The sequence below is a fragment of the Hemicordylus capensis genome, chromosome 2 (assembly GCF_027244095.1).
Source record: "Hemicordylus capensis ecotype Gifberg chromosome 2, rHemCap1.1.pri, whole genome shotgun sequence".
Lineage (NCBI taxonomy): Eukaryota > Metazoa > Chordata > Lepidosauria > Squamata > Cordylidae > Hemicordylus > Hemicordylus capensis.
In genome coordinates this window covers 27,649,892-27,676,407 of record NC_069658.1, presented here as the reverse complement: position 1 = coordinate 27,676,407, position 26,516 = coordinate 27,649,892, and the positions used below count along the sequence as shown (strand labels likewise).

Sequence of the window (26,516 nt, the reverse complement as noted above, 5' to 3'; positions counted from 1 at the left end):
TGCTTTTTGTTGTAAGCTGTTTTGGGGATCATTTTGATTGATATACAGGGAGCCGGGTCTCACGATCAGTGAGACCTGGTTTTGGAGAGTGCACGGGGAGAGCGGGCTAAGCCCGCTCTCCCCGCACATGAGCAGGGAGGGAGCTCTTGGCGGCCGGATCGGCTGCCCACACGATGGCCGGCTCCATGACGGAGCTGGCAGGGGCTGGGGAGCTTGGGGGCCGCGTGGCCTCCGGAAGCTCCAGTATGCCCTGCGCGAGTGCAGGGTCCTTCCTGACTCCACCTGAGGAGGATCTAAAATTAACTGAGCGGACATCAAAAAATGTGTGAGCACATGCACATGCCTTAGAGGGAACACTGCCTACCACCCAAATTTCAAGACGGTGGGGCACTCGGTTGATTTAATGATTTATTTATTTTTAGTTTTTAGTGATCTTGTATATTTCTGCCATAGGGAATAATGGATTTTCGAAGCAGCGCTAATGATAACCCTAACCGGGCTTCCCAGCTTGCTTGCTTTCTTTTTTTTTTTTTAAAAAAAAGTCTAGCTCTAGCCCTTGTAGAAGCGCTTCTCATGTAGCACCAGGGCTTCATTAGTTAGGATGTCAGGCTATAAGTATAAGGAATGCCAGTTCTTGCAGATGCTTCTTAATTGTCTTTACCGAAACAGAACAAATGACAGAACAGTTTGTTTATTTATGCATTTATCATATTTTTAAACCGCCTGATATATAATTCTCTAGGCAGTGTACAAAATTTAAAATATTTACAAGTCACAAATTAAAATACATGAGAACAACAACAGAATAAAATAATTATTAAAGCAAGTTTAATAATGAAAGGCGGTATAAAAATGCAAAAATAAAAAATAAATAAGTTTTTTAAATGATTAAAATTAATTCTAATTAAAAGCCTGAGAAAATAGGAGTTGAGGTTCTTCCTGAAAACCAACAGAGAAGGAGATGCTCTTATTTCAGCAGGGAGCTTATTCTAAAGCCCTGGAGCAGCCACAAAGAAAGCCTTGCCCTGGGTCGCCACCAAACGAGCCGGTGGAAACTGTAACTGGACCTCTCCAGAAGATCGTAACAGGTGACAGGGATTATGACAAAGGAGGCGCTCTCTCAAATAGCTTGGACCCAAGCCATTAAGGGCTTTATAGGTAATAACCAGCACTTTGTATTTCACCTGGAAACATATTGGCAGCCGGTGCAGTTCTTTTAAAACCGGTGTTATGTGGTCCTTTTGTGTTGTCCCAGAGACCAATCTGGCTGCCGCATTCTGTACAAATTATAGTTTTTGGACAAAGGCAGTTGAGCCACATACACTTTCCAGCCCCTTCAGTCAAGTGGTGGAGGCACATGGCCACACATATCTTTCCCCAGTCTGGTATGCCATCCGCTGTTGTCCAACCACGGGGTTGGGGAGCAGTTTCTCTGAATTGCTCCATAATGCAGATAGAATACTGTACTTCAAAGAACTATGGATGGGATAATATGATGGGGGCGGGGGGCGGGCGGAGAGATGTATGTGTCCACACTTCTCCCCATATGATTAGGAGAGGCTGGAGAAAGTATTCTCTGAAACAGCTCTAGGTTACAATGAATGCTCAAAATATGGTGACAATTCGAGGTGAATTGTGAATGCCTGAAAACAGATATAGGGGCTATTCACACAGCCGCGTGTGTCAGGGATGATGGGATTTGTAGTCCAAAGCAGCTGGAGGACTGAAGTAATGCAACCCTGGTATAAAGAAACACAGATTATTTGATGGATTTAACTTGACCCATATACTCAAAACCTTGTTTTTCAGAAAGATACTTACATTCAAGACGATAGCATTCTCTGCAGTTTGATTGATTTGGATGTTATAAAGTACTTCTGTTTCAGGACTGTATGCTTTGGAATCATGATTAACATCCCATTCCAATAATAGATGGTGAAGAGGAAGAGTCTGGGAAACGTTAAGGATGGTAGGCTGAAGTACATAGTTGCCTTAGGGAGAACCAAATGGACATTAAAAACTATTATTATTTTTGTTTACATAGTCTGACAGGTGTTATTGACTGGTTTGTTTTATCCAGACATCAAGTCCTTCCCAAGGACCTGGGGAAAATTATTATTATTATTGCTGTTGTTTTGTTTTAATACTTCATTTTAATACGTTAAAAGTCTATTAAGCACTTTTACATGGTAGGATGTACATTAAGATAGTTCCATCAGCTCTGGCATCATATCCATCCCTAAACATATGGTTCTGAATATATCTGCACTGAAGAGGTGGGATGCAGGTGGAATGCAGGCACCTTGGCTTACAGGCAGGGATACCAAGAGTATCCTGTTCCTAAGGAGGTTGCCCACGTTTCAATAAAATGTGCGCAGATCCTGGAGGATTTTGTGAGTGGTTGTGAGAACATTTGCAAAGGGACCTCAATGTGTGGATGAGATTAGGGGTGCGTACAGAACTGGCTGTACCTGAACCTGACTGGGCCAGTTTGGTCCGGCACCCCCCAACCCACCCACCCCCGGGTTTGGTTCGGTCGGGGTGTGTGTGTCGTGAATATTAATTTATTTTTTAAATTAAATTTTTACTTACCTGTTGCCCCGTATAAGAGTAACCTTATATTTGAAGAAGGCAAGATAAAAAGGTTTCTAATATAAGGTTATTCTTCATTTTGATACTGTCATTGATACTTTGGAGGAAGAATTTGCATGAACATTGTTACAAATGCCACTGAGGAAGACCAAAAAGGTGGAAACACCTCTGGCAAATATTAACAAGCCACACAGAAATCTGCATTCTTCAGATGAACTCCAATAACAAGAACAAGTTGTGTTAATTATACACAACAGCAGTGGATTCTCTCTACATGAACTTTGTGAAAAATGAACTATTTGGTAATAATGGAAGAATGATTGGATGATGATTGGATTTCATTGGATGCATTATTGTGATTTTATGTAGATTTTGGATTGGAATTGATGTAAATTCAGATTATTGGTTTTATTCAGGCTATTGGATACATAGTGAAAATAAATACTAGGTTTTTACATTCAAGATATAATATGTTTTATGTGATATTACATAGAGGGTGGGTTTTTTGTATATTCCTGTTGGCTTTTGTACCCACCACAATTCCTCATTGTATGGCTGAAACATACGGAAACACTGATATGGTGTTAAATATTCCTTTAAATTTGCGAACATGTCTTGAACCAAAAATAAAGCAGTGATCATTCTTTTAAAAAGCAGGACATAGTAGTCCCAACTGATGACTACACACACTGCTGACATCCTACAGACACTTATTTTTGAAAACTTACTAAAGCAAACATTTGGATCTCTACCTTGACTCTGGGGCAGGCCAAAACACACCGCTATATAGAGAACTACCATCCAAAGCATCTGATGGTCCATTAGTAGTTATTCCTGAAAGAAACAAGTAATAATATAATACTAGCTGATCTGGCACAGAGCACCTGCACCCCTAGTTCTCTCTGTCTCTCCCCCATCTTCATTTCGTCTTCAGCCCCAGTCCGTTCTCCCCCTTCAGCCCCAGTCTGTTCTCCGCCCCCAACCTTTAGCTACAGTCCGTTCTCCCCCCTGACCTTCAGCCCCAGTCTGTTCTCCCCCTCCCAGTCCGCTTTCTCTCAGCATCCTCCAGTGGTGCTTTCCTTCCCTGCCTGCCCACCAGCCAGCCTGGCCACCTCTTTCTCTCCTCACTTGCCAGCCGGCCTGGCCACCGCCCACCCGTCCCCACCGCTATCCAGCAGCTGCTCACTAAAGCTGCCACGCATGGGATTAGCGACGGGTACATTTAAGAGAAATAGAGAGAGAAAGATGTTTAGGCTTTAGCTGAATCTTTTGCTTCGATACATCTTCAACTACAACAGGCCTATTTTCAAACACAGACAATTTGTCATAAAATAAAAAGCAAATCTGAATGGAGCAATTTCCCCACCACCACTAGGATCGAATAAGGAACAAAAATGGGAATAATAAAAAATGTCTACTGCAGTTCGGAAATGGTCTCAAAGGCCAAAGTGACAATGCAACAGGAACTTTGTCCAGGCAAGTCTCACCTCAAATTAATAGGAATTGCAAAAGAGAAGTCTAGCATAGCTCCTTTCTATCTAAATGGTTTCATTATGAAAATGACAAGCCTCCCCTAGCCCAATGCCCAGCTATTGGGCGGCGGTGAGGGTGGGTGGAGGCAGCAGAGCTGCTACCAGCCTTGTATGGAGCAGGGAAGGATGTGCACAGTGCCGTCGGCTGGATATGTGGTTTAGTGTGCCCAATCAGCTGCTGGCAGGACAGCTGCCTTATAAGCTGGCCCTGCCTGCTGCACGTCACTCCATGCAGGACCTTGGGCTCCCACTTGGACACCCTTACTTCAGTGACACAATCGCCAGTCGCCTTTTGTGGCTGTTGGGATGCCACTTTACTGGGTTGCCTGCATGGCCCTGTGGAGCCCAGCAGAGAGTGTGGCATCCCTCCTTTGGGGCTTCTGCCTTCCCCCAAAGGGAGTGAGGGTGAAATAGTTTCAGGCTCATCTGTTCCCGCTGGGGTTGAGCAAGCAAGGCAGGGAGAGCTGCAGGAAACAGTTCCAGTTGGGCGTAGCAGGAAACAGGAAATGAGACCAGGGAGGGAAGGGGCTTGGAATAGGCTTTAAGGCCTGTCAGCTCTCTACTGAGGCATTTAAAGCCAAGGCAGCCAATGATGAGGGCTGCTCTTGAGCATGGAAATCCCCCTGGAGAGGGAACTGGCTTGATGCAGCAAGCTAGGAGGAGGGCTGAGGTGATGAAGTAACCTTCAAGGATTTTTTTATTTTCAGCCAATTGGCTTTTGGTGATTCCACCCAGCTACTCCTCACTGAAACATCTTAGGAAACTAGGAAGCTGCCATATACCATAAGTATTGTCTATGGTCTGACTCAGTATTGTCTACACAGACTGGCGGTGGCTTCTCCAAGGATGCAGGCAGGAATCTCTCTCAGCCCTATCTTGAAGATGCTGTAGGGAGGGAAGTTGGAACCTTCTGCTCTTCCCAGAGCGGCTCCATCCCCTGAAGGGAATATCTTACAGTGCTCACACTTCTAGTCTCCCTTTCATATGCAACCAGGGCAGACCCTGCTTAGCTAAGGGGACAAGTCATGCTTGCTACCACAAGACCAGTTCTCCTCTCCTAGTTAACTTCATTTCAGACTTCACATTGGTTGTAGATATGACTCTGACTGAGATTTCTGCTTTTGTGGTGTTGTTTTGGACACTTTTCAGTTTGTTCAACCCAAGCATATGGAAAAGATCTTTGGAGAGGTGAGATCCACAGCTAGTGCTCTAGTTCCATGCCCATCCAAGCTATTTAGATCTGCCAAGAAGGAGCTGCCTAGCTGAGTGGTGAATGCCTCTGAGACGAACTGGGGGAACCTTGAAAGGAAATGGTGAAACCATTTCTCAGAAAGCTTTCACTCATTCTCACTGACCTTAGCAATCTTACGTCAGTCTCAGATCTTCCATTCTTGAGTAACCACAGCTCCAGAATCTTGCTGTATTCTAGAAATCCTTGTACAATACTGATTTTCAGTTGGGCTTCAGTATTACAATACTGTCCTTTTCAGTTGAGCTTTCCGTTTGGTTTGGGCACAATTACACTGACTTTCATTTGATTTCAAGGTCTAATTCAAAGTTCTGGTGACAGTCTCTAAAGCCCTGAATAGTTTGGGTCCAGGATACAGAAGTATCCTGGTAACAGTTCTGTTTTCTTTGATTAACCTACAATTAACCTTCAATTTACTTAACAGCCTCCTTCAACTTACTGTAATTTTTAAAAATCAAGTCCAGATGCAACCCATACACTAATGGCTATGACAAAACTATCCATATATAGCTAATGCCATTTCCAGTTTGCTTGGTCATCTTGAATGCTATGTGTTCTCTATTGAACAATGTCTGCAGTGTGTTTTCCTTATGGAATGCTCTCAAAAGGGGCACCAGTCTAGTTCAACTGGTTGGAAAGCGGAAGACAGAGCTAGCTGGAAAGGGGAAGACAGTCTAGTTCACCTAGTTGGAAAGAGAAAGACTGGTTGGAAAGGGGATAGTGGCTAGAGTGTTGGACTTGGTCTAGGAAGACACATGTTGTGTTGGAAGTTAAAGGACTTTGCATTGTCTCTTGTCTCAGACAGTGCTATAGCTCTGCTATAATGAGAAAGGGATTCTCTCACCACAGAGAATTTCCAACAGGTTATGGGAGTCCAGTATTTTGAGCTGCGTGTACTGCAACTAGAGAGCTAGGTTTGTTCCAGGAGATCCAGTGAGATCTAGCGTGGACACTTTGAATTGCTAATCTACAGCAACTGCCTTTTGGAGCCAGTGAGGATGGCTGCTTACCTAAAGGGAAAACTCAGGCTTCTATCCTGAATGCAGACAATTATTTGGAATGGAAAACCAGATTGAGGATTGCTCTGAAAGCAGAAGGACTCCAAAAAGTTACTGAGGAGGACCCCTCCCCCCTGCAGATGGAAGCACAGCTGCTGAGAAAACTTCCAAAGAAAAATGGTTGTGCAAAGATGTGAAAGCTGGAGCTTTGATTGCAGCTTCTGTGAGTAAAAATTACCTTTACACCATATGTGATCTTGGAATCTCAAAGGAAATGCTAAACAAGCTAGATTCCTTGCATATGAAGAAGGGGTGGGCATACACCTTTAACTTGAGAAAGAAAATGCAGGATCTTCAGTATAAAGATGGGGACTGTTTTGCTACATATGTGGGATTTCTGGAAGATTTCTTTTTCCAATTTAAAGAGGCAGGGGAGGAATTTACAGAGAGTCAGAAGCTGGAAGCTCTGTTCCTTAGCATGCCCCCCCCCCGCTGTAGCAGTATAATCGGCCAATTGGAAACCCACACCAATCTAAGCTTTGAGAAAGCAGTACAAACATTGTCTTCTGAAGCAAACAGGAGAAAAGTTTTGAATTCACGGTATGAAAGTGAATTGGCAAGTAACTTTGCTCTTAAAGCAACAATTGGTCATTCCAGAGGAAACATGAGGTGGGGAGGGAATGCTGCAAAAGGAAACTGCATGGGGCCCCCACATCTACATACAAAGAGACCTGGCTTCGTTGCCGCCAAAGAAACTCAGTCCAGAGAGAGAGGTCACATGACCACCAGCAGGGAGACTGCTCCTGAAATGAGGCCAACTAGGACTAATGCCCTTAGATGTTTTCTGTGTAACCAATTTGGCCACGAGGTGTCGAATTGTCCCAAGAATCAGACAAAGGATTTTAAGCACACAGAAAAGTATTTGAACAGGAATTTTAATATTAACTTGATGCAAAGCGATGAAAAGTTTATTTTTTATTCAGGTTCTTCTGTCCATATTTCAAATAATCTGGGTTTCTATACTGAACTGTTTGATATTCCTGAAGAGTCTGTTTATTTGTGCAATAATACTACAATTAAAGCCAAGAAGAAAGGCGGAGGAATTTTGTATTGCAAATTGCTGGATGGATCTGTTAAACCATTTTTTCTTAAAGATGTTTTGTATATCCCTGACTTCTCAAGCTCCTTGATTTCAATATCCAAGCTAGAGAAACAAGGCTGTGAACTGTATATTAAAAATGGACAATGTGTTGTTACCCAGAATGGAGAAGTTTGCCTTGTAGGCTCTAAATCCAAAGGTCTTTACAGTGTGGAAGAGCAATCAAAGACAGACAGAGAAAGACCAGCCCAGTCCAAACCTGAGGCATACCAGCCTAATGAAGTGAACCTTGCTAAGTCATGCCTGCATGAAAACTGCTTGCAACTGTGGCATAGACGCCTAGGACACAGGAGCTATGAGTCAATCCAGAACATGAAGGAAAGAGGATTAGCTAATGGCATTGATTTTGTACCATGTGACATTGTAACTAACTGTGTTTGTTGTCTTGAGTCCAAAGCAGTTAACAAGCCATTTCCTAAGCAGAATGAAAGGAAGACCGGAAGACCCCTGGAGCTGATCCACAGTGATATATCTGGACCACTACCAGCAACCATAGGTAATCAAAAATATTTTCTAACAATAACAGATGATTTCTCATGATACATGTGTGTATTTCTACTAAAGGAGAAATCACAGACGCTGGAGAAATTACAAGAATATGTGGCGATGGCAAGCAACAAATTTGGCTGGAAGCCAAAGATCCTACGCACAGACAATGGAGGAGAATATATGTCCAGTGCCACACAGCAGTTCCTGAGAGAACATGGAATCGTGCATCAAACCATGGTAGCTTACTGCCCACCCCAAAATGGAATTTCAGAAAGAAAGAATAGAACTCTACTGGACATGGTAAGATGCATGCTTGCTGATGCACACCTCCCACAGAAATTCTGGGGAGAAGGCATCATGACTGCTACATACATACAAAACAGAATGCACACAAAACCTATAGGAACAACACCATATGAACTTTGGCATGGTCATAAGCTGTCCATGACGCACCTGCGTGCCTTTGGGAGCACGGCTTACTCATACATCCCAAAGGAAAAAAGGACTAAGTTAGGGGCTAGGGCCACAAAAGGGATTTTTGTAGGCTACGCAGCACAATTCAAAGCCTACAGAATTCTGGATCCTGACACCAACAGGATAACCATAAGCAGAGCTGTGTATTTTGATGAGAATGAAAGAGCTACACCTTCAGAGGGGGCCTACACCAAAGCAAGCAACCAGACCAAGCACCCTGATGACTGGATTATGCTTCCTGATCTCAGAGGAATTGAGGAGGAGGAGACAGCAGATCCAGATCCAACCACACTTGACACAGAGACCCCCAGCGATCCACCAGATGCACCTGAGGTAATGAGAGAGACCACAGAGGGTGAGGTGAGGTGATCAATGTGCTCAAACAGAGGTGTTCCAGCTCCGAGACTGTCCTACCTCGCAAGAATGGCGGAACAACCAGAACCTTCATCATGGGAGGAAATATCCCAGCTACCACAACCAGAAGCCCAGAAGTGGAAACAAGCTGCAATTGAAGAGCTTGAGGCTCTACAGAAAAAGAAAACCTGGACTCTTACTAAGTTACCTCAAGGAAGGAAAGTTATAGGCTGCAAATGGGTTTTCAAACTCAAACATGATGCTGATGGTGAGATTCAGTGCTACAAAGCCAGATTAGTAGCAAAAGGATATTCACAGAAATATGGAGAAGATTATGATGAAACCTTTGCACCAGTGGTTAAACATACAAACTAGAAGAGCACATTTACATGCAACAACCACCAGGTTTCTTAGAGAAAGGCAAAGAGGACTATGTATGCAAACTGCAAAAGCATTTACAGTTTAAAACAGGCTGTCAGAGCATGGAACATAAAACTAAATGATATGCTGCTTCAAGCAAACTTCAAAAGAAGCAACACGGATCCCTGTCTATACACGAGGTGCATAGATGGCAAGTGGACCTACATTTTGGCATATGTTGATGATTTGATTCTTGCCTATGAAAATCCAGATGACAGCAAGGAAATAATGCATCATCTGAACAGAGATGTGGAAGTCAAGTGACTTAGCAACATTGCACACTACTTGGGCATTCAAGTACAAAGAGAGAAAGATGGAAGTTTCCTCATCAACCAAGAACAGAAAATTAAAGACTTGATAAACCTGCTCAGACTGGAAAATGCGAATCCTACACCAACTCCAATGGAAGTGAACTACATAAAGCAAGAAGATCAAACTGAGCCACTATCTGACAACCATAGATATCATGAAGCATTGGGTAAGCTTTTATACATTACTACACTCACTAGGCCAGATATTAGCACAGCAGTTGGCTTACTTTGCAGAAAGACTGCGTCACCAACAGTCAAGGACTGGAATGCAATTAAGAGACTTGTTAGGTACCTAAAGGGTACTGCACACTTTAAGCTCAAGCTGCCAGCTAACAGTCAACCAAAACTAGAAGCATACATAGATGCAGACTGGGGTGGAGACCTAACAGAAAGGAAATCCACCAGTGGTTACATAATTTTCTATGGAGATGGAGCCATAAGCTGGTCAAGCACAAGCAAGACATAGTAGCATCATCAACCACTGAAGCAGAATATGTATCAGCTGCACAGGGCTGTCATGAGATACAAAGGCTGTGTCAACTACGGAAAGACCTAGGTACAGATGTACCACAGCCCATACCAGTGTATGAAGACAACCAAAGCTGCATTCAACTCTCCAAACAAGAAGATGTAAAGAGGGGTACCAAACATATTGATGTGAAGTACCATGTAGTGAGAAGTCTGCAGAAAGATGGACTAATCAAGCTGATGTATTGCCCAACAAATGAAATGCTTGCAGACATACTCACTAAGCCACTACCAAGACCGCGCTTTGAAAAGCTGAGAGAGAGAATGAATCGTGTGAACTGAGTCACGAGACATTGAGAGGGGGCGTTGGAAGTTAAAGGACATTGCGCTGTCTCTTGTCTCAGAAGGTGGAGGACAGACTATAAAGTCAGAGAGCTAGAGGGTCAAGACATTGGTCATCCCTTCTCTACTGCTCTGACACTATCCCTTTGGATATGTAGGTAGCTAATCTCAGGGACTAACGTCCTTCCTCTCTCTCTCTTCCCTACCTGCCCTTCTACCTTGCAACATGGCAAGCCTCTCTCCCTGCACCATATGTGCAGAGAAGATGCAGAATCCATCTGCATCCAGCTAGATAGAAAGATTAGAGATCCTAACTCCTCACTTTCCTATCGAGAATGGAGTTCCTTAATAAATGCCTTTTATATTGATTTGAAACTATGAATTGGCTCCAAGTTACTTTACTCTCAGCATACACGCATGCCTAACTAAACTACCGCTGTGTTGTGCCTCTGTGCACTCTGCTATAATGAGAAAGGGATTCTCTCACCACAGAGAATTTCCAACAAATTGCTGCTCAGCCATGAAGTTCACTGGGTAACTTTTTGCCAGCCACTGTACCTGGGTTTTGCTGACCTCATAAGCTTGTTGTGAAACAGGGACAGCTGTTGCAGATGTGCTGGGGTGGGAAGAGAAAATGAACTGCAGCTTTGTTGCTCATTCATTCTTCCTGTGCCACCCATGCTGCCTCTTTGTCCCTCTGTGATCACCCCACCTCGAGCTGCACAGGCTATCATTTGCTCAGTTGGGGGTTTCCTATTCCCAACCAAGTGACTGACAAGCCTTGCCACTCGGAGAGGGATGAGCACAGAGGGAGAGATGGGGCGGGAAGGGTGAACAAGCAATGCTTCTGCAGCTCATTTTTCACCTTCTAGCTCATCTGCCCCTGTTGTGAAGATGAAGCAGAATAAATCTGTGTAGATCACCCTGGATAAGTCTCTGGAGGAAAAGCAGAATCCAAATGGGATTTTAAAAATTAGCTGAGCAGTGGGAGTTTTGCCACTGCTGTTGCACCACACTTGTGGAGAGGGGAGTGATTTTGAGCAATCTCCTTTGCCTCTGGAAAATCCCTGTACTTAAAAAAAAATGTCCCCAAGAGTCACGCCTATGCCCCCTCGGGGACATAGGCTGAATTTGCACATAAAGTGAAAACGGAGGTTGCTGAACCTGTGGTTAATTTTTCTGACCATGAATCGCATTGCAGGCACTCGTCCAACTGCAGCCCGGAAACTTCCATTTTCAGGATAGGGGAGCCCCTCCCTCTCCCTGGTCAGCCAAGGACACATCCCAGCAAGCTCTGTAGTGCTTCCATCACCAGACAGTGGGCAAGGCATAAGAACATCTGCAGGGCAGCAGTCATTGGCCATGATCTTCAAGGGGGCGTGCCAAGCATGATTGTGCCTTTTTGGAATAGTCCACCTGCCCTCAGCAGTGGTCTGTCCTGAACAACTCTTAAGGTATTTTTATTGCTGTTCATGGGTTTGACACAGGGGTGTAACTACCATTAGGCAAGGGAAGGCAGTAGACATGGGGCCCCACTGCCTTGAGGGCCCCCCAGAGGCACATCACATGACTCCCCACCCGCCGATGTTGCACCCCCTATGAATTATGTTGAGTCTCTTGGAGATCGGCAGGAGCAGAGAGTTAAAAAACTAGATTCAATGTGAACTAGATATTCACCGTATTCATAATGGGGATGTGAGTGTGAGTGCACTATATATTGTGAAGTGTGTTTGTGTGTGTACACCAGCGAGGGGCCCATTTTAAAACCTTGTCTCTGGGCCCCCTCCAACCTTGCTATGCCCCTGGTTTGATGCTAATTTGCCCCACTTGAGCCAAAACATAGTCATGGAAGGTGGTAGCTGACACATCTCCCACAGACCTGGTAACAGGTCAATGAGGCACACTTGAAATAAGGAGGAAACCTTGCCCCAGTGGGGGCTGCTGACTTTTCTATAAAGATCAGGGTGCGACGAGGGGTGAGGGGGCTACCAGGGCTGGCAGACACAGGAAGGGGTGTGTGTCTTCACTCTTCAGAAGGAGATCAGCTGTGCCATTATGAGGGGCATCTTGAGAAGAGACTATGCCCAAATGGCATGTCAATAGGTCTCCCTATAAAGTACATGGTATTAGAGCCAAGCCCTCAGCCAGGAAAGCCTGACATCCAACAGTGGGGTGGTGCTCCAGTCCCAGTGGTGGATACAAATAAAGCATTCCTGTAAAGGTGCTGCTGCCTGACTTCTTTTGGGACCTGTTAGTGATTGATTGATTGATTGATTGATTAAGTGCCGTCAAGCTGGTGTCGACTCTTAGTGACCACATACAGTAGATAGATTCTCTCCAGGATGATCTGTCTTCAACTTGCCCTTTAAGGTATCTCAGTGGTGCATTCATTGCTGTTGTAATCGAGTCCATCCACCTTGCTACTGGTTGTCCTCTTTTTCTCTTTTGTTCAACTTTTCCAAGCATTATGGACTTCTCAAGGGAGCTGAGTTTTTGCATAATGTTTCCAAAGTATGATAGTTTGAGGCTGGTGATTTGTGCACCAAGTGAAAATTCTGGGTTGATTTGTTCTATGATCCATTTATTTGTTTTCCTGGCTGTCCATGGTATCCTCAAAAGTTTTCTCCAGCTAGACCTAATATGCCATCCCTCAGTTCATTTGACAAAAAACTGCCCCCATCCCAGAGCACACAGTCCAATAGATGTATCATCATTTCTTCTTTTTGTTTCACAAACTACATTTTGAACAGTCCTATGGTCTCTTGTGCAGTGTTTTTTCAGTCAACACAAGTTAGAATTAGCAACCACTTCTGAATACAACCATCAATATAAAAGGCTTGTTTGACTCCTTAATCTGTCAATTCTACCAAAGATGTACAGTTCTAAAACGTTGTTGCTAACTGTGTGACCGCATAACTGTTGGTGTCGTGGCATTTTCTAAGAATTGCTATTTCAAAGCACAGTTGAGAATTCATATAGCTGTGTGTTAACTTGTGTACAATCTACTCAGCTACTGGTACACAATCAGGAGTTGTATGAAATGGCATCTCTGGTTGGCCCTGCCAAGGGAGCCCAGCTTAATATGACTGTATGGGGACCACTTCTAAATTTCAAGGGAAGGATATCTTGACACAGAAGTTATCCACACCAGGACTGCAAACAATCAATCTGCAAAACACTCTCAAACAGGAGACTGCTTCCAGTGGCACATTTGTCTGCCACAGAACTATGAACTCTCCCCACATATGTACACAATGGTTTCTGAAACTCTGTGCCTGCTTTGGGGCTATGGAAATGACTTGCAATCAGCAAGCTAAAGCGGAACAGGATGGATGAATTGCACACATTTATCTTGGGGCAGGTCCAGCCTGCTTACTAGGCAAACTAGGGCATCACGTGGGTTGGGGTACCAATGGCCTGGGTCACCTGCCCCCACAGGCAGGCAGGCAGCCAGCCAGCCAGCCAGGTGATGGGTGACCGCAGGTAGGTGTGTGCATTGCCGGAACCAGCAAGCCTGGACGGGTGATGGGAATTGCCCTCTGCACGAGCAAAGCGGGTAGGGGAATGGCAAAGCTAGGCTTTGCCTGGGATGCCCTGATCCTTGGGCTTTAGGGGTGGGTAAACCAGGCCAAAAGCGGGGGGACTCCCAAAGTGCTGATGGATTTGCTCAATATATTTTTATTGGTGAACTTTCATAAAACTGGTTCAATGTTGCCTTACGCATGTCAAGGCAGTGGTCTTCTTCAGAGGCAACCAGACTTGCATTTTGGGCGGTATACAAATGCGTCAAATAAATAAATAAATAAATAAATAAATTCTCTCCCCCTCTCCCCTCTCTTGCCATGGATGATCCAGGGCACTTTCTTGAAGAAGATACCAAGTTAAGCTTGTGTCCTATCACACACACTGATAAGACAACCATGTGGTGGGCGGGGGGAACCAAAAGCTCCAAAGTGAGCAAAATGCCCAGTCCAAGAAGCAAATTTCCCCTCAGGGCCTAGAAAATGAGCCCATGACCAGCCTCTCTCTAAGCTGTGCCACATTCTATGGTTTCTCATAATTCAGATTAGGGTTACCTTCAACAAGAGCCCATTATGCAGGGAATTAAGCAAGGTGAAGAAGCTCCTATGCAAGGAAAAGCCTTGCCTGCTGAGTTTGGGAGAAAGTGGTTTGATTGGAAAGGAAAGAGAGAGAACAAAATAATGGTAGTTCATGAAATGTAAGAACATATGAAGGAGAGTTCAAGGGATAACTGAGGACCCAAACAGACATGATGCCGGAGATTAGCAATCACAGATCTCAAAAAGGAGTACTTTGACACCCACACATAGACTGGGTAAATTTGCAGTCAGATAATGACAAAGAGGTCAAATTTCTAGATACTCTGAATGACTGTGCAATAGAACAGTTGGTCTTGGAACCAACCAGAGAGAAGGTGACCTTGGACTTATGCTTGAGTGGCACCCAGGACCTGGTGTGGGATGTCAGTGTCATCAACCCTTTAGGGAACAGTGACCAGAGTGCGATCAAATTTGGTACACATGTAGGGAGAGAATCACCAAGCAAGTCTAACACAGACACTTTGGATTTCAGAAGAAGAAACTTCTCCCAAATGAGGAGTATGGTGAAAAGGAAGCTGAAAGGGGAAATCAGGAGAGTCACTTCACTCCAGAATGCATGGAGTTGACTCAAAACCAAAATACTAGAGGCCCAGTTAGACTGTATACCCAAAAGGAGGAAAGGTACCATTAAGTCCAGGAGGATGCCAGCATGGCTAACAGGTAATGTCAAGGAAGCCATAAAAGGGAAGAAGACTTCCTTCTGAAATTGGAAGGCCTGTCCAAATGAAGAGAACAGAAAGGAACACAAACTCTGGCAAAAGAAATGCAAGGTGACATTAAGGGAGATGAAAAGAGAGTTTGAGGAACATTTAGCTAAAAGCATCAAGGGGAGAAGCCGGCAGGTATTTAAAACTTTTTAAAAATACATTTTAAATACAAAGAAGTATTCAAAATTTCTTTAAATACATCAGAAGCAGGAAAGCTGCCAGGGAGGCAGTTGGACCATTAGACAACGAGGGAATGAAAGGGATTATTAAGGAGGATACCAAGGTTTCAGAGAAGTTCTTTGCGTCTGTCTTCACGGCAGAGGATAGTGAGCATATACCTGTTCCTGAACCAGGCTTTTCGGGGATGGAGGCTAAAGAACTGAGTCAGATAGAAGTGACAAGAGATGATGTTCTAAACTGTCTGGGAAAATTGAAAACTAGCAAATTGCCAGGGCCAGATGACATCCATCCAAGGGTCCTCAAAGAACTCAAATGTGAAATTGCTGACCTCCTTGCTAAAAAATATAGTTTAGCCCTACAATCAGGTTCTGTACCAGAGGACTGGAAAGTAGCAAATGTAACACCAATTTTCAAAAAGGGATCCAGGGGCGATCCGGGAAATTGCATGCTGGTTAGCTTAACATCCTCACCAAGCAAATTGATGGAAAGCATCCTCGAGGATAAAATTGTAAAGCACATAGAACAACAGACCCTGCTGGAAGAGAACCAGTATAGCTTCTGCAAAGGTAAATCTTGCCTCATGAACCTTTAGGAGTTCTTTGAGAGTGTCAACAAGTGTGTGGATAAAAGTGATCCCGTTGACATAGTATACCTACTTGGACTTCCAAAAAGGTTTCAACAAAGTTCTTCATCAAAGACTCCTGAGAAAATTTAGCAGTCATGGGATAAGGGGACAAGTACATGTGTGGATTGCTAACTGGTTGAAGGACAGGAAACAGAGGGTAGGTATAAATGGAGAGGGGTTTTTTTTGTGGGGTTTTTTTGCATTTTAAAATTTTATTGGTTTTTACAATATCTTAACAATCCAATTACATTTAATTAAGTAAATGCTGACTTCCCACTTACCAGTCTGCACGGTTCATATTGGCTATACAAATCTACCATTGCTATAATAATTCAAAACACATATACTCCACATTTCAAACTCAATTTTACCCTACCCAACCTGCTGTTGTTACTAAATTTCAAACCCTGCTGAAAGGTCCATATTGGAAAAATAGTTATTTAAGTAAAATAAGAATGGTGTCAGGGTCTCGACCGGACTTGGCTGCACGCTGTCGACATAAAGTGACGAATGTTGTTCTTCAGCAGGGAGTAGCCGACTGACGATGTGATTTATAGTGCAAGCCATGAGAGCTCCCAGCTGGCAGGGATTTAAGGCTTATCAGCCCTCTGCAATAGGCGTTTGCTTTTCCTAATAGTCTCCAATTGATCACTGTGTCTCATGACACGCCGCTGTCGGGGGGTCAGCGGGGATTGGTTGCATAGCTCTTCTTCCGATTGGTCTTTCACGATTTCTGCTGCCTCAGGTTGCCTGCTCAGAGTCATTATCCACAGCTGTTTCATGAACACTGACAGCCGGGCTCTGCCCCTCAGACACTCCTGCATCGCCTGGAAAGTTGACAGCTTCCCCTTCCTCCTCGCTGTTGGAGATCGAGGGCGTGACAAATGGCTCCCAATCTTCTTTGAAACATTCCAAGTTTTCATCTCTTATGAGTGCTGTAAGTTTTGCCATCTCAGTGTATTCCAAAAAATTTATCAACCAATCTTCTTTTGAGGGCATTCTATTATCTTTCCATTTCTGCGCATATAGTATTCTAGCCACCATGGTTGCATACACAAAAAATGTTAAGTTTCTTCTGGAGAACTCTCCTTGCGTTATTCCCAACAGGAAGGATTCTGGCCTCTTAGGAAATGTCATTTAAAAATTTTTCTTCAGCTCATTATATATCATATCCTCAAAAGGCCTTTGCCTTCCCGCATGACCACCACAAATGAAAAAAGGTTCCTTCAAATTGTCCACATTTCCAGCATTTGTTTGGAACATTTTTATACATTAATGCTAATTTTTTTGGTGTCAAATACCACCTGTACATCATCTTATAATAATTTTCTTTTAAAGTATAACATGCAGTGAACTTTAAATCAGTTTTCCATAATTTTTCCCAAACTGCCATATCTATATTATGACCCACATCTTGAGCCCATTTTATCATAGTCGTTTTAACCACTTCATCTCTTGTCTCCTCCAAAAGCAACAACTTATACATCTTAGAGACTAATTTTTCTTCATTTTCACACAATTCCTTCTCGAATCTCAACATTTGATCCTCATATCCAACTTTAAGATCCTTCTTGTAAATTTCGTTTAGCTGATGATACTGAAACCAGTTACTAACCAAATTTTGTACTTCGATTAGGTTTTTTAATTTACAGCCCCTCTCTTGAAAACATAACAAGTCCCTATAGGTACCCCATTCAGCTTGCATATTTATCTCTTTATGTGCCAAAGCTTCAATCGGGGATACCCATAATGGAGATAAATGGAGAGTTTTCACAATGGAGGTAAGTAAGAAGTGGGGTCCCCCAGGGATCTGTACTGGGACCGGTGCTTTTTAATTTATTCATAAATGATCTAGAAGCAGGGGTAAGCAGCGATGTGGCCAAATTTGCAGATGATACCAAACTCTTCCGGGTAGTGAAATCCCAAACGGATTGTGAGCAGCTCCAAAAGGATTTCTCCAAACTGGGGGAGTGGGCAACAAAATGACAAATGCGGTTCAATGTTGGCAAGTGTAAAGTGATGCACATTGGGGCAAAAAACCACCAACTTCAGGTATACGATGATGGGATCTGAGCTGTCAGTGACTGACCAGGAGAGGGATCTTGGGGTCATGGTGGACAGCTAGTTGAAAGTGCTGACTCAATGTGCGGCAGCTATGAAAAAGGCCAATTCCATGCTAGGGAACATTAGGAAGGGGGTTGAAAATAAACCTGCTAATAGTATAATGCCCTTATACAAAACTATGGTGTGGCCACACCTGCAGTACTGCATTCAATTCTAGTCACCACAACTAAAGATGGACATTGTAGAACTGGAAAAGTTGCAGAAGAGGGCAACCAAGATGATCAGGAGTCTAGAACACTTTCCTTATGAGGCAAGACTGCAACACCTGGGGCTATTTAGTTAAGAAAAAAGACGACTGCTGGGAAACATGATAGAGGTCTATAAAATCATGCGTGGTGTGGAGCAAGTGGATAGAGAGAAATTCTTCTCCCTCTCTCATAACACTAGAACCTGGGGTCATCCCATGAAATTGATTGCCAGGAAATTAGGACCAGCAAACGGAAGTACATTTTCACACAACGCATAATCAACTTGTGGAATTCTCTGCCACGAGATGTGGTGACAGCCAACAACCTGGATGGCTTTAAGAGGGGTTTGGATAACTTCATGGAGGAGAGGTCTATCATCGGATATTAGTCAGAGGGCTATAGGCCACCTCCAGCCTCAAAGGCAGGATGCCTCTGAGTACCAGCTTCAGAGGAGTAACAGCAGGCAAAAGGGCATGTAGTACACCACTCTGGGCTCCTTGGAGGAAGAGTGGGATAGAAATGTAAATAACAACAACAACAACAACAACAACGCCGCTCTCAACTCCTGCCTGTAGGCTTCTAGTGGCATCTGGTGGGCCACTGTGTGAAACAGGATGCTGGACTAGATGGGCCTTGGGCCTGATCCAGCAGGGCTGTTCTTATGTTCTTATGATTCTGATCTGAGCAGCAGTATCAGGAGGAGGATTTAAAACCCTTCCCCCATATTTCCAGCAAAATAGTACCAAGTGTTCAGGAATGCATCTTCAAATATTGACATTATGATACACAACAGCAGGAGCTCATGACAGAGAGAGGGAGAAGCCTGGTCTTGTGGTAGCAAGCATGACTTGTCCCCTTAGCTAAGCAGGGTCTGCCCTGGTTGCATATGAAAGGGAGACTAGAAGTGTGAGCACTGCAAGATATTCCCCTCAGGGGATGGAGCCGCTCTGGGAAGAGCATCTAGGTTCCAAATTCCTTCCCTGGCATCACCAAGATAGGGCTGAGAGAGATTCCTTCCTGCAACCTTGGAGAAGCTGCTGCCCATCTGTGAAGACAATACTGAGCTAGAGAGACCAATGGTCTGATTCAGTATATGGCAGCTTCCTATGTTCCTAAGCCTTCCATAAATAAAGAAACACTGACACAATCCACCAGAAATACTTCCAGCACAAAACACTTAAATTTGCATAATTAAAATTCATTTGAATCGAGAGCATACGGAAAGTTACAGTGTATTGTCCATCTAAATCTCCTCCCCTGATGCTATAATTAACTGTTTGGGGACATCGGCATGATGCAGGTAGCTTTATTCCACCACCACCACCACCACCACCACCACTTGGCTAATAGCTCTGTGGGGCATTTAGACCACGCAAGTGGTACAAAGAAAAGGGTTAAACATTTCCTCCCTCAGCACTATGGTTCTGATCAACCCCAGAGCCCCTCTTTCCTCCCCACAGCCTCTAAAACAAATAACCAAGAGATCGGACCTCTGATCTCTTGTTTCCCATCTGTTTTGGTCTCGAGAACTGAAACATTGGTGGAAACATGAAATGGAACCCCTTAAAATCAATGCAGCAACATACCACTTCCCGAGTTCTCCCTGTAACTCTCTCAAGCGCTCCTCCTGTTTATGTTTGCATTGCACTGTCTGAGTGGACTCTTTCTTTCCTCTTTTTCCTCCTTCTTCCTCCACCTTCAGGCAGTCAGGAAAAAATGTGCTCTACACATATCGGGTATTAATGCTCTCAGGGGCTCTTTCTATTGTGAAGCTGGCAGACACGGTGTCAGTAAGGAGGAGCCCGTGATTGAGCAACAAGAGGACCAGTGAGGGAAACAGATGTTGGGAAAGGAGGTGCGTCATCATGAGAATTCCCATCAACTCTTAACTGGTATGATACATGGTACACTCTTCTTCTTTTAAAGACTTCCCCTGTTCAAATAACGGAAAGAGAGTCGACAAAAATATGACCAAAATGATTAATTATAGATATGCATAGCTTGTTAACTTTACTGGAAACAGCTGCAGTAAACAGCTGCAGTAAAAGTACCCACGGTGCTTGCTTGCCTCTCCTTGTCCTGACAGAGTTGTGAGCCGGGGGTTGGGGGAGCTAGCAGCTCCCAGGATTCTAAAGGGCATGTCCTGTTAAAATGCATAGTTGTCATTCCAGTTGTGAGTTGTAAAAACAAAAACAAAGCAGCTAGGGACTCAGGTGGCAGCATCAGAAAAACGTTGAGGGGGGCAAAGCCCATTTCTGGCTCAGTGAGCTGTATGTTTCCCACATATTCGAAGAAATAGAGGGATGACTCTTTCGTGAGAAAGTGCTCACCCCTCTTGTTTCCCCTCTGGAGCTACCTAGGACCACAATGAAAAGGAAAGGAGTTTAACCCTGTCCTCCCATGATATAAATCCTTCCTGAACTGGCTATTAGCTTTGGGAGGGAAGCTGCAATTGCCCCCCCCACCGAACACACACACAGTGGCACACCTAGGTAATTTTGGCGGCGAGACATAGGAACATAAGAAGCTGCCATATACTGAGTCAGACCATTGGTCTATCTAGCTCTGTATTGTCTTCACAGACTGGCAGTGGCTTCTCCAAGGTTGCAGGCAGGAATCTCTCTCAGCCCTATCCTGGAGATGCTGCCAGGGAGGGAACTTGGAACCCAGATGCTCTTCGCAGACTGGCTGCATCGCCTGGGGAGAATCTCTTACAGTGCTCACACTTCTAGTCTCCCTTTCATATGCAACCAGGGCAGACCCTGATTAGCTAAGGGGACAAGTCATGCCTGCGACCACTAAACCAGCTCTCCTCTCCTTCTACCATCGCCATGAGTCTCTCCCCACAACGAGACCACTTTGTAAAAAAGAAAAAAGAAACCTGCATTCTTGGAGACCTGCCGCTGCTGCCCTGCTGCGCAGGGGCTTATCTAGGGCAGGGCGGGCAGGGCACATGGCCCGGGTGCCACTTGAAGGGGGCGCCATTTTTAAAAATTAAATTTTTTTTAAATGGCCACCCAAAACAAAATGGCCACCGTGCATGCTCAAATGGCCTCTGTGAGGCCCTAGGCCATGCCCGGCCTTGCAAAGGCCATGTGAGCATGCATGGCGGCAATTTTGTTTTCAGCAGCAATTCTTTTTTTAAAAAAATTATTGTAAAAAATGGCCACTGCACATGCTCAAATGGTCCCTGCGAGGCCCTAGAGGCCAGCGGGGGAAGGAGGAACCTTTGCAGACCCCACACGGCCTTTAGGAAGCCCCCCCGAAGGAGCTACAGGTAAAAGATTTTTTTAAAATATAATATAATATGTCACTACACATATTCAGATTGGTACTATGTACAGAGAATCAGGGCTTGTGAATACTGAGCTGAAGATTATGAGCTAGGATTGTATTCATTTACTCCTACTTTGCTTCTTGTGATAAGTGAGTTAAATGTGATGTCTTAATAATATGGCTATTAATGGTGAGTTTGTCTTTGAATCAGTGTGAAATCCTTAGTATTAAGGCCCACTGGGAGTTTCTTGCTCTCTTTCTCTCAGTTTAACTGTCTTTCTGAACTACTAGAATATATTCCAAGCAGTGACACAGTTTACTCTGCATATCCTTTAATTATTTGCAGAGTATCTGGGAAAAGTCAAATTCTCCATTTATTTTTAAAACGTATGTAATAGTGATGCTACAATGCATAGTAGAGAATTAGACAGGCACTTCTGTTTAGTTTTCCAAGTACACCTCCACATAGTATTTGGGTATTTCATGAGCCCCAGCATACTGAAATTTGTAGTTTTCCAGCATTTTTTTGGTCTGGCTACATCCACTGCTAAATAGTTTTTGAAATATTAAAAGATTAACGAGCTTGACTTGTATTTTCCAGCTAATATGATGGTAAAGTTATCTGAAAGACTGACGTCAGATGTTTGGACAGGGGGCGCAATTTCAGTGCTTGCCCTAGGCGCTATTTTCCCTAGATATGCCTCTGCTGCTGCGCCAAACCACTAATATTTTCTAGAATTTTAGCCGCCATGTGCACGGCCTCACCCCCCACCCACCCCGGTGGCAGCAGCGGGCAGAGCGGCCACTGGGCCTGTCCATCAAGCCCAGCAGCCCTTGAGAACTGTCAGGCACTCCAGCACATCTGCACAGTTGGAGTAGACTGCGATCTATTCCAACTGTTCAGGCACTCTGAAGCGCCTCACAGTTCTCAAGGGTCACTGAGCCAGACAGACAGGCCCAGAGGCCATTCCACCCATTGGCCCCATTGTGATCACACCCACGGGGGGGAGGCCTACTCAGCTCACCCAGCTCACACCCACCCCCCACCTACTGGTGGCGAAAATTATAGAAAGTTTTGGTGGTTCAGCACGGCGGGGCAGGGGCGGGGTGGTGGCAGGAGGCCCCCCTGGACATATGGAGGCTCTCCTGCACCTTGGAGGTCACAGACCAGAGCCCCAAGGTCTGGGGTTAAGAATGCCTCTGCACACACAAACACACAAGCTATTGTGTAAGAAGAAAAATAAATTACATGTTGATGGAAAGCGGAAACAATTTAATGGGATCCATTAAAGAAATGTGGTTCATATTTGAATGCAGAAAACTCCAGGAATCCTACAGTGCACTGGTTTCAGTGGCTGCTTAAATGCAACTACAGTTTTTTTGTTTTTTGTTTTTTTAAAAACCCACATCCATTGAAGTTATTTTAGGTCAAGCTTTTCCGGTGTAGTTACTGCATCTCTGAGTCATTTGTTTCTTGGAAAAAGCCGTTCTTGATTGCCCACCCAGCATATTCTATGCTCCTGCAGTTGCGACATGACATGTGCTTGCAGAAATGTCAGTGGATAAAGGATCACAGAACGTTAGAGCTGGAAGGTCTGGTAGTCCAACTCCTGCGCAGTGCAGGGAACTAGTACAGCCTACATAAGAACATAAGAACGACCCTGCTGGATCAGGCCCAAGGTCCACACATCTTGTGGCAGAGAATTCCACAAGTTGATTTAATTAAATAGATTACTACTGTTAAATGATTTTAATTGTTAATTCATTCAATGTTTTAAATGATTTTAATTGTAAACCGCCCAGAGACACAAGTTTTGGGCAGTATAGAAATATTTTAAATAAATAAAACAAACTCCAGGAGTCTTTCCAGACTGCCAGCTTTACTTTGGGGGTGGAGGAGTGGCTTAATTGAGCCTGAGTTAGGATGAGAGCATCTAAGCCACCTTCATGCACATATAAGGTTGAAGAAGCAAAACTTGAAGTAAATCTGGGCTGTTCATATTGCTGCTGCCGCCATCCCCACTGCCTTCTCCTTCCCCTCCTCCTCCTCCTCCTCCTTCACCTCTACAGGGTATGCCATTATTTCTAATAGGCTTTCCCTGGGTTTCGCTGCTCATTTATTAAAATAAAAATATTTGCTGCTTCAGGGGTAGAGTGGCTTGGTGTTCTACCTCCAGAGCAGCAAATAATTTTGAAAAACTATTTGCTGCTCTTCTGCACCATGCCACTCTAGCAGGTGTGTGTGTGTGTGTGTGTGTGTGTGCGTGTGTAAAGGAGTGGGGAAACCCTCGGAAAGCCTATTAAAAATGATGATCAAGTATCCCACCGAAGCATTTTAAACAGTGCTACATCTTTATGATGCTTTAAGAGCCAAGATTTTTCAAAAAGGTGGACAATGCTGCTGGCTGTATGAACACACCTTGTTGCTACTGTCCTGAAGTTGTCAATTCCTAGAACATTAGAACAGCCCTGCTGGATCAGGCCCAAGTCCTATCTAGTCCAGCATCCTGTTTCACATAGTGGCACACCAGATGCCTCTGGGAAACTCACAGGCAAGAGCTGAGGGCATGCCCTCACTCCTGCTGTTGCTCCCCTGCAACTGATATTTAGAGGCATCTTGCGTGGTTTTAAAGCTGGAGGAAGAAACATCAATAACGTGTGCCAAGCTGATGACACTGCTCTGATAGCTGAGAATGTTGATGATGCAGAGAATACAAGCTCTGGTAATGAAAGTCAAGGAGCACAGTGAAAAAATGGGACTACGACTAAATATAAAGAAGACTAAACTAATGACAATGGGTCATTAGTGACAACCATAATGACAACCAGCCTCAGAACTGATAATGAAGACATTGAAGTGGTGGGTAGCTTCTGCCTTTTAGGATCGACCATCAACAGTAAAGGATCCAGCAGTCAAGGAATATGCCACAGACTAGCACTTGATAGGGTTGCAACAAAGGCCTTGGAAAGGATATTTAGATGCCATGATGTGTCTATACCTACAAAGATTAGAATAGTTGGGACAGTGATTTTCCCTGTGACACTCTATGGATGTGAAAGCTGGACTTTGAAGCAGCAAAAAGCACTGACGCTTTTGAACTTTGGTGCTGGAGAAGACTTTTGAGGATACCATGGACAGCCAGGAAAACAAACAAATGAATCATAGAACAAATCAATCCAGAATCTTCACTTGAGGCACAAATGACCAGACTCAAACTACCATACTTGGGAGACATTATGTGAAAATCCAGCTCCCTTGAGAAGTCCATAATGCTGGGAAAAGTTGAAGGAAAGAGAAGAAGAGGGTGACCAGCAGCGAGGTGGGTGGACTCGATCACAACAGCAATGAATGCACCACTGAGAGACCTTAAAGGCCAAGCTGAAGACAGATTATGCTGGAGAGAATCATCTATGTAGTCGTTAAGAGTCGACACCAACTTGAGGGCACTTAATCAATTAATCAACCATCTCCTTGCATCAGGGGCGTAGCAAGGTTGGAGTGGGCCCAGAGACAAGATTTTAAAATGGCCCCCCCCAAAGTCCAGGGCCTCCGCACACCCCAGGCCCCCAAGGATTTAAGTCTGATATTCCAAAATAAGTATGCTGCCTGCAAATACATTTCACTGAATACACACACACACACGTCACAATATATAGTGATATACATTGAGTACTATACATTTGTATTACTTTTAATGCCTAGAACACACTAGAAAGATGAATTATTAAAATGGGCCCCTCGCTGCAGATTAGCAAAGGAGACTTTCAACCATGCAGGGTGAGCCTATGTTTGTTTTCTCAGAATTCTGAAGAAATTCAGTCAAGTTTGATTGCAGGAGGTTTTTCACAGGAGGCTTTTAAAGCCCTTTAACACACATCTCCTCTGGAATAGAGGTGCTGCATTCACATGTTGGCCAGATTTACCCTGAAGTCCCTGCAAGTTATTGGGGAGCAGTTCACACACAAGAAAAATAAAATAAAAGCACCACACATGCTTCACAGTTCTCACTCAGACCTTCTGGGTTGCAAAACAACTTGAACATAAGTGCATTTATAAATAAATGAATGAATAAATAAAATTAATATAATACTGTTCCAGAAGTTTTTGCAATTTTCTGCCATGAAACAAGCCACTTATAGGACTTTTTAGATAGTTTTTTTTAAGTCAGCAAATTTTCCAAGCTGTTTCAAAATAAATATTCAGAGACTTCTCGGTCCCTCCCCCCCCATATCCAAGCCCTATGGCAAGCAGATCCCTATATATGGCGGGGGGGGGGGGGGCGGGAAAGGTAACCACAAAAAGGAGTTCACACTCTACCTGGCAAATGCTGGTCTGGGTAACACTCTGGCTGCCTCCTCCTTCCTGGCTGGCTTGGGCCCTACTCGAGTTCAGGCTTCACTGCGGCCTACACGGAGGCCTCCGTGGAAGCCCCGCCCACCCGCCGATCAGCTGAGAGGCGGGAGAAAAGGAGCTCTTTGCAGCTTGCCTGCTGCTTCGATTGCGGGCCAGCAGAACAAGCAGGAGAGACGGTGAAGAGGGCAAGTGGCTGAGGGGCTATGGGGCTGGGCAGGGGGCAATGGGGAGTCACATGAGGTGCCTCTGGGGTGCCCCTCCAGGCAGTGGGGCCCCCAGACAACTGTCTCCCCTTGCCCTATCATTGTTACGCGCCTGCCTTGCATTTCTTTTGCCAGAGTTTATGTTCCTTTCTGTTCTCTTCAATTGGGCAGGACTTCCATTTTCTCAAGGAAGTCGCCTTCCCTTTTATAGCTTCCCTAACTCCTTAGTATGAATGCACCCTGACTGTAAGCATTGGGAAGCTGACATAGATCTCCATCTGGGAAAACCCGAGGAGCATGGGTGTACCGTTAATGAGACAAAGGGAGATGAATGTTTTCTGGCCCACAGC

General features: G+C 44.4%; 1 protein-coding gene across 6 annotated transcripts in view; it reads right to left on the bottom strand.

The window, feature by feature from the left end:
• Positions 1 to 25,987, bottom strand: part of LOC128341549 (oncostatin-M-specific receptor subunit beta-like) — a 71,112-nt gene extending 45,125 nt beyond the window's left edge. The window contains exons 1-3 of one of the 6 annotated variants that reach the window (XM_053287818.1): positions 25,928 to 25,987; positions 3,345 to 3,426; positions 1,822 to 1,991 (exon numbers count right to left, since the gene is read on the bottom strand). In XM_053287818.1, coding sequence (XP_053143793.1) covers positions 1,822 to 1,991; positions 3,345 to 3,414 — 240 coding nt within the window. In that variant the 5' untranslated portion in view covers positions 3,415 to 3,426; positions 25,928 to 25,987. Of the gene's footprint in view, positions 1 to 1,821; positions 1,992 to 3,344; positions 4,048 to 5,479; positions 6,741 to 19,919; positions 20,025 to 25,927 lie in introns of those variants that run through there. The other 5 variants (XM_053287819.1, XM_053287820.1, XM_053287824.1 and 2 more) reach the window with 5 other exon arrangements.
• Positions 25,988 to 26,516: the final 529 nt, after the last annotated feature.